This window comes from Zerene cesonia, chromosome 1 (assembly GCF_012273895.1).
Source record: "Zerene cesonia ecotype Mississippi chromosome 1, Zerene_cesonia_1.1, whole genome shotgun sequence".
NCBI lineage: Eukaryota > Metazoa > Arthropoda > Insecta > Lepidoptera > Pieridae > Zerene > Zerene cesonia.
In genome coordinates, this window is record NC_052102.1 from 2,938,915 (window position 1) to 2,946,697 (window position 7,783).

Sequence of the window (7,783 nt, forward strand, 5' to 3'; positions counted from 1 at the left end):
TGTATCACTGTCGCATTGGGCTTGTCCTGTTATGGCAAGTGATTTTTTATAAATAAATAAATAAATAAATAAATAAATTATAATTTAGTGGCCTACTTTTTAACAGGAACGTATTGATACGCATTTTTTTTGCTACAACTTCGTATCATTTTTATTCTTCTTTTGGTTCGTGTTTTGCGAAAAAAGTTAATTACTTTTTTCTTTCTTACAGCATAAAACTAGGATTATACCACGTGGATTTCAAGGACCCAGATCGCACGCGCACTCCACGTAAATCTGCATACGTCTTCAAGGAAATCTTGCGCACACGCAGCATCAACATGAGTTATGAACCTGACGTATCCATTCCTATCACCATTGACGAAGGATACTACTAGTCTTTAAATATATTTCATTTAAGGAATTAAATTGAAGTATAATAATTTTGTTTTGATTAAGAGTGAAATATTTTAAATTTGAGTTTTTTGTTTTATTTTAGCATTAACTTATTGCCCCCGGCTTCGCACGCGTTTTCAAGAATATAACAAATTTTATACTTAAACTTCCTGGAGAGCCACTCTATCCATAGGCGTAAAAGGAATGGAGCTCTGTAAAAAACTTATTTATTTACAATACTTTTTTATTTTATCGCGTAGGTAAAACAGACAGACAGACGCGACAAAGGACTTATTTTATAATAAGTAGTGATAAAGCATTATTACAGTACAGTATTTGTACAAATTGTAGCATTAAATAGTCTTCTATTAATTATTTTTTACACAACCATTAAATGCTTTACAATGAAAATTAGAAAACCACTATAAAAAGGATCGGAGGGAAATTATGAACCAGAATAAAACAAACCGTAATGATACAAGTAAATCAGTGGGATAACCACAAAAAAATGCTCATAGAAGAAAAAATATTATAATTTATAATACACAATATTTGCTTTCTCAAAATACGAACAAACATATTTAGATACTCAACTGACATTGTAATATATGACAAAAGACATTATAACAATCGATATGTAACTCAACTGTGCTTTAAAAAATATTGTCTCACTATCTGGCTTAAGGGATTCTGTAACTACCGAATGAATTCATATGAAATAGATATGTTTTAAGTTTAAACTCTGTAGTTATAAATCGGATAGTTTTTCACGATTTCCTTAGAAGTGGTTAAAGTAAAATTGTGTACATTGTCGTAACTTAATAACGCTCTGTCTGTGTTTAATCCTGACGATCCTAATTAGGAAAATAAGCATAATTCATGAATTTATTGTATTGTCACGGATCCGTCAACTATAACGCTACCTATCTATCATATTGTAATTAACTCACGTTGCACAAATAATCTCTAAATATATTTTCCATTTTTTTTATAAGTAGTTTCTATAATAAAATACTCATTTTTATTTATTTTTATATATTTAATTCTAACGTGCAAGCAAATAATTTGCTTAAAAGTAATGTCAATAGCTACTCATACAACATTTTTAATTAATTATTTATATTGATAATAAATATTAAAATTGCATAACTGTTTAAAGATCTCAATTATAACTGAACCAAACGTATGCGCTTCCAACTCGAACTTCGCCCCTTTTTTATTTCCAATATCTGTTGTTTACAGATCGCTGCAAGGGTTTTTCTGATATGTGTGATATGTCCATCACTTTATTAAATACCTGATAAATGTATTTATATACAAGTTTTCATCCTAAGAAGTACCATTAGCACTGAGTCATCTAACGAATATGCATAGCTTAGCGGGAATTATGTAAGTTATGTAAAAATCAATAGTTTTATGTATTGGAAATAAAATGTAGATGTTATTTGAGCTAAAAACATTACATTAAAAAAACTTCATGTGTTTATAGTTACAACGTGTTAAGCACATTCTATATTTAGTAGTTATTGCTTTAATTATTAAAATATGATTTTGTCTGTATTTCAATAGATTGCTCCTGGCCGCTGTCGCTAATGCGAATTTACGTAGTCGTCATGAAGTACGGAAATTTCCAGAAGGTTTTTTATTTGGTACAGCGACTGCTTCTTATCAAGTAGAAGGGGCGTGGAACGAAGATGGTAATGTTTTAGTTTAAATTATTGTATTCAACATGTGGTATATTGTTTTTAATAATGTATTTGAATTACAGGAAAATCTGAAAATATCTGGGATCGCCTAACTCATACAAAACCATGTACAGTAAGAGATTGCGACACTGGTGATATTGCAGACAATTCATATCACATGTATGAAAGAGATGTTGAGATGATGAGAGAACTCGGTCTTGACTTTTACAGGTTCTCAATTTCTTGGTCTAGATTGCTTCCTACAAGTTTTCCGGATCAAATCAATGAGGCTGGAGTAAATTATTACAATAATTTAATTAATGAGATGCTTAAGTACAATATTCAACCAATGATTTCTATATACCATTGGGATCTCCCTCAGAAATTACAAGAGTTGGGTGGATGGACGAATCCGCACATGGTTGATTGGTTTACAGATTACTCGAGAATAGTTTTTGAATTGTTCGGAGATCGTGTCAAAACATGGTTCACTATAAATGAACCGAGAGAAGTTTGTTACCAAGGGTACGCAGGTCAATCCTTAGCTCCATTATATAATATATCTGGTTATGCCGAATATTTATGTGCCAAAAATTTGTTGGTCGCACACGCTAAAGTTTATCATATGTACAATGAAGAATTTAGACCCAAGCAAGGTGGATCTATTGGAATAGTTATAAGTGCATCATGGTATGAGCCGGAAACAGAAAATGATATTGAAGCTGCAGAAGAAATGATACAATTTGAGGTAAGGTAATTTTATACTTCTTACTAAATATTAAAAAGGATTTACGTAGTATTAATAAAATTGATGTTTTAGTGGGGTCAATACGCTCATCCCATATTTTCGGAGTCCGGTGACTTCCCACCAATTATGAAGGAGAAGATAGCTTCGAAAAGTGCTGCTCAAGGCTTCATGAGGTCCAGGTTACCAGAATTTACTGCTGAAGAAATAGATATGATTAAAGGCAGCGCAGACTTTTTTGGTATCAATCATTATACGACGAATTTAGTTTATAGAAATGAAACTATCGAAGGATATTTTGAATCGCCCTCATATTATGATGATATTGGAGCTATACCGTATCAACCAAATTATTTTGAAGATGAAATGGGATCTTCCTGGTTAAAGGTACTACAATATTTATTATTATAAATGTATATATATTAGCAATTGTCCTATGCAAATAAATACAACTTCTTTTATTTAGGTCGTGCCATGGGGATTTTACAAATTGCTTACAAAAATAAGACAAGACTATGGAAATCCCATAGTATACATAACTGAAAATGGTTGTTTAGGTAGAGAAGGTCTGGAAGATAACCACCGGGTCAGATATTATAAAATGTATTTAAATGCCATGCTTGACGCAATCGACGACGGGTCCAATGTCCAAGTTTACACTGCATGGAGCCTTATGGATAATTTTGAATGGATGCAAGGATACTAGTAAGTTGTTGAATAACAATGTTACACTAAAACTTTTGTTGTATTTAGTTGCTCTACATATATATATGCTATACTTGAAATAATATTCAATTAATCTTTTTGAGGATATTGACTGTTTGTATTGTTTTCCATAAAACTAAATCCATGGAAGATCTTTCGAGATCTTTAAACAACTAAGATGCTTAAAGTGTTTGTTAAGATCTTTATGATTTTTCCAGCGATCGGTTTGGTCTATATGAAGTTGACTACACAAGCCCCGAGCGCACGCGCACGGCGCGCAAATCTGCCTATTTGTACAAGGAGATATTGAGAACAAGGGCTCTAGACATGCACTACGAACCTGACATGTCAGCTCCTATCGCCATTGATGAGGGACATTAATAAAATAAATGAATATACTATGAAGCGAACAATTTCTTTTACCTTTAGTAATAGTCTAAAAAAAAAGTTATTTTAAATACTTTAGATACCTATTATTTCCACAGCAATTCTCTCAATTCGATGTTATTATACATATATATATATATATATATATATATATATATATATATATATATATATATATATATATATATATATATATATAGTTATATTTCTTTGAAAACTATGTCACATTTTATTTATGATAATATAGTTGCGTTGAAATAAATGTACATATGATTGTTGATATTTTATAAAGAAAATATATAAAAAAGCAAAACTAAGTTTTAGTTTTCTAACAGAGCTTTGATTAAATAACGTTTCATGTAACATTATTAAATTGATACACTACAGTTTTTTATGTGTTTATTTGTGTGTTGTACCTTTATACTCCTTCAATGAATTTCAAGATTATCATGAATCACAGATTACTTAACAGTACGTACAGTATCATGTTATCTGTGATAGTACTAACGTACTATAAATAACTACCATAAAGACAAACTGATAAACTAACAGATAATTGTCAACCTATCTGAACAAGATAAAGATCCGCCTGCATTTTATGATTTTACATGTTGGTTCAAGTATCTTACTTACGATATGATTATGGACGATACGATATGATATGGAGTTTTTGGGAAGATGAAATTGTGTTGTTGCAGTAATGTAAATGACAAGATTTCGTTTTCTTTAATCATTTGTTAAATTTAAGATGTATAAAGTTAGACGAATCTAAATTATGAAGAGTTTATTGTGTCTTTTGTATCGTAATTAAAATATTACTACCGACAAATTCAAACGAGATCGATACTAATGTGAAAAAGCCTGAGTCGAATAGGGCCATACCAATTTATCGCCCACTTATCTACCCATAAAGACGGTGTAACTGACAGTGAGTGGAACTGTTGTGAAATATATGTGTGAACTGTAAAACCGGGACTTTAATTTATTGACAATTAAATAAGCTGCATAGTTATTGCTATTATCTTTCAAATAAAAGACAAGAGCAATCTACATAGGTTTTTTACTATAATGGTTTATATAAACCCTTTTTGAATGTGATGTGTGTTATGTGTGATATTTAAATAAAACAGTAAAACCGCTTTGATTCTGATTTAATATTTAAATAATATATTGATCATGATTAATGTCCTTCATCGATCGTCATAGGAACAGACATATCAGGTTCATAGTGTACGTCGAGTGCGCGCGTACGTAAAAGCTCCTTATAGAAATAGGCGGATTTGCGGGGCGTGCGCGTGCGCTCCTCGTCATCGTAGTCCACTTCATATAGACCGAAACGATCGCTGTAATTATTTTCAAAATTTAGTTAAATATAACAAAATTATTAAGATTCCAATTATTGTATTATATATACTTTTAAAATCAAGAGTTTCTCTTAGATTACATATGTAAAGATTTTACTTACTCATATCCGAAGTACCATTCGAAATTGTCCATTAAACTCCACGCAGTATAAATTTTTACATTAGATCCTTCTTCCATTGCGTCTAACATAGCACTCAGGTATTGCTTGTAGTATGAAACTCGCATATCATCTTCAAGACCAACAGTAGTGGAGCACCCGTTTTCAGTTATGTACACGGGAGGGTTGCCAAAGTCCTCTTTTATTTTAGTCAAAAGTTTGTAGAAGCCCCAAGGCACCACCTACACAGAAAGGTGATATAATTTTGTAGAACATGACAGTGAATATCCTCATAGTTTCTGACCAAATTTCTCAAAGATTTCTTGATTCTATCCATTTAATAGGAATATCAATAATGCACTTTAATATGCATAGATGATTTGACAATACTAACAATAGGGATGTTTCTTACCGCTAATCATTATTGGTTTATGTTAAAAAAAATACCTTTAACCATGTAGTACCGGGATAGGAAAACTCCCATTCTGAAGGTTGGTACATAACTGCGTTAATGTCATCTAAATATGAAGGAGAATTGTATAATCCGTTCACGGACTCATTTCTATAAACTAATAACGTCGTGTAATGGTTGAGGCCGAAGAAATCAGAGCTGCCCTTGATCATAGACACTTCTTCCTCCGTAAATTCTGGTAAACGCGATCTGTAAAATCCTTGTGCTGCACTCTTGGCAGCGATGTTTTCTTTCATTGCCGGTGGCCAGTCTCCAGACTCCGAGTATATAGGGTAGACATATTGACCCCACTAAAAATATCAGCTAATTAATTTTACATAATAATATGTATAATAAAATGAACACGCAATACTAACAAATAATTATTGAAATGGTTAATGGTTATTTAAAGGACAAATTACCTCGAATTGTGACACTTCATCTGCTGCTTGTATATGTTCCTCGGATTCCGGTTCAAACCAACGTATACTAAATACAATACCGATTTGTTTGTCATCATTTGATTTAAATTCATTATGGTACATGTGATAGACTTTTGCATGAGCCACCAATAAATTTTTAGCACAAAGGTATTCACCATACCCTGTGATATTTAGGTTAGGTGCTTTAGTACTCGCAGCGTATCCTTGATAGCAAACTTCTCTCGGTTCATTAATAGTAAACCATGTATCAACTCTATCTCCAAACAATTCGAAAGCAACTCTTGCATAATCCACAAACCAATCGACGATGTGTGGATTAGTCCAGCCGCCCAAGTCTTGTAGTTTTTGTGGCAAATCCCAGTGGTACAGAGTAATCATTGGCTTAATATTATACTTGAGCATTTCATTTATTAAATTATTGTAGTAATTGACTCCAGCTTCGTTTATGTGGTCAGGAAAACTGGTGGGCAATAATCTGGTCCATGAAAGTGAGAATCTATAGAAGTCTAAGCCAAGCTCTCTCATCATTTCAACATCTCTTTCGTATTTGTAATATGAATTGTCTGCGATATCACCTGTATCGCAGTTATTAATAACGCAAGTTGTGTGGCTCAGGCGATCCCAGATGTTTTCAGATTTTCCTGTAAATAAAAGGTAAAAGAAAATAATAAGCAAACTTTATTTTCACTTGAAACTTATTGTTGATAATAGAACGTTGTAATATTAATATGTTTACCATCAACATTCCAAGCTCCCTCAACTTGATATGATGCTGTTGCTGTTCCAAACAGAAAATCGTCTGGAAATTTCCGCACTTCATGACGAGCACTTTTTGCACTCGCTGATGAAAACACCAGCAGCAACACTCTACAAATTACCAAACAGCCATTAATTTTTATGAACTTGAGAATATATTTATTAGAAAACAATAGGATGTTAAGTGCAAGTTTTCTCGAATGTGATTGTGAAATATAAAATGATACTTACGCAACTCCAATAAGTCGGAACATTATTGTAACCGACTCCTATAGAAGTGATGAATCGATCATAATGTTTCTCTTTTATACAGTATAATAAATTGTTCTATATGTTTTACGATAAGAAATGTCTAAATGATCGACATATCGGAAGTCTGTTTTGTAAATAAAACACTTATCTCCCGGATCATTGTTTTTCATCTTCTGATAATGGATCTCGTAGGTAATAATAACTTTCAACATTTCGCAGAGCAGTTAAATTATATTATATAACTCACACTATATATCTATATTTCACAAGCTTATAGCTAAATATACAATTTAAAAGACATCCATACCTATCTACCTACATACTATAGGCAATTGTAAATAAATATTTATTTCTTGTGTTTTTTTAAACACGTGTAAGTTGAGGAGTAGAATAAATACGAACATGTACATTAAAGATATTTATTCATATAATAAATATATTTCAAATAATATCAGCATCACATCGTCGATCCGCCGCGATCACGCAACTTCGATAAGCACAACAATTCTAATTATATATTTT

General features: G+C 31.9%; 2 protein-coding genes across 2 annotated transcripts in view; one reads left to right on the forward strand and one right to left on the reverse strand.

Moving 5' to 3' along the window:
* Window positions 1-3,891, forward strand: part of LOC119828937 (lactase-phlorizin hydrolase-like) — a 6,845-nt gene extending 2,954 nt beyond the window's left edge. Inside the window, 7 exon segments of the mRNA XM_038351266.1 lie at window positions 193-376; window positions 1,945-2,072; window positions 2,144-2,546; window position 2,585; window positions 2,881-3,192; window positions 3,272-3,510; window positions 3,729-3,891. Coding sequence (XP_038207194.1) covers window positions 193-376; window positions 1,945-2,072; window positions 2,144-2,546; window position 2,585; window positions 2,881-3,192; window positions 3,272-3,510; window positions 3,729-3,891 — 1,430 coding nt within the window.
* Window positions 3,892-5,077: 1,186 nt separating this feature from the next.
* LOC119830971 (myrosinase 1-like) lies at window positions 5,078-7,263 on the reverse strand. Its single transcript, XM_038354200.1, has 6 exons — window positions 7,241-7,263; window positions 6,990-7,120; window positions 6,233-6,894; window positions 5,807-6,121; window positions 5,363-5,601; window positions 5,078-5,240 (listed from the first exon to the last, which is right to left on the reverse strand). Exons 1-6 carry the CDS (start codon window positions 7,261-7,263, stop codon window positions 5,078-5,080), a joined length of 1,533 nt encoding a protein of 510 aa, XP_038210128.1.
* Between the last annotated feature and the right edge of the window lie 520 nt (window positions 7,264-7,783).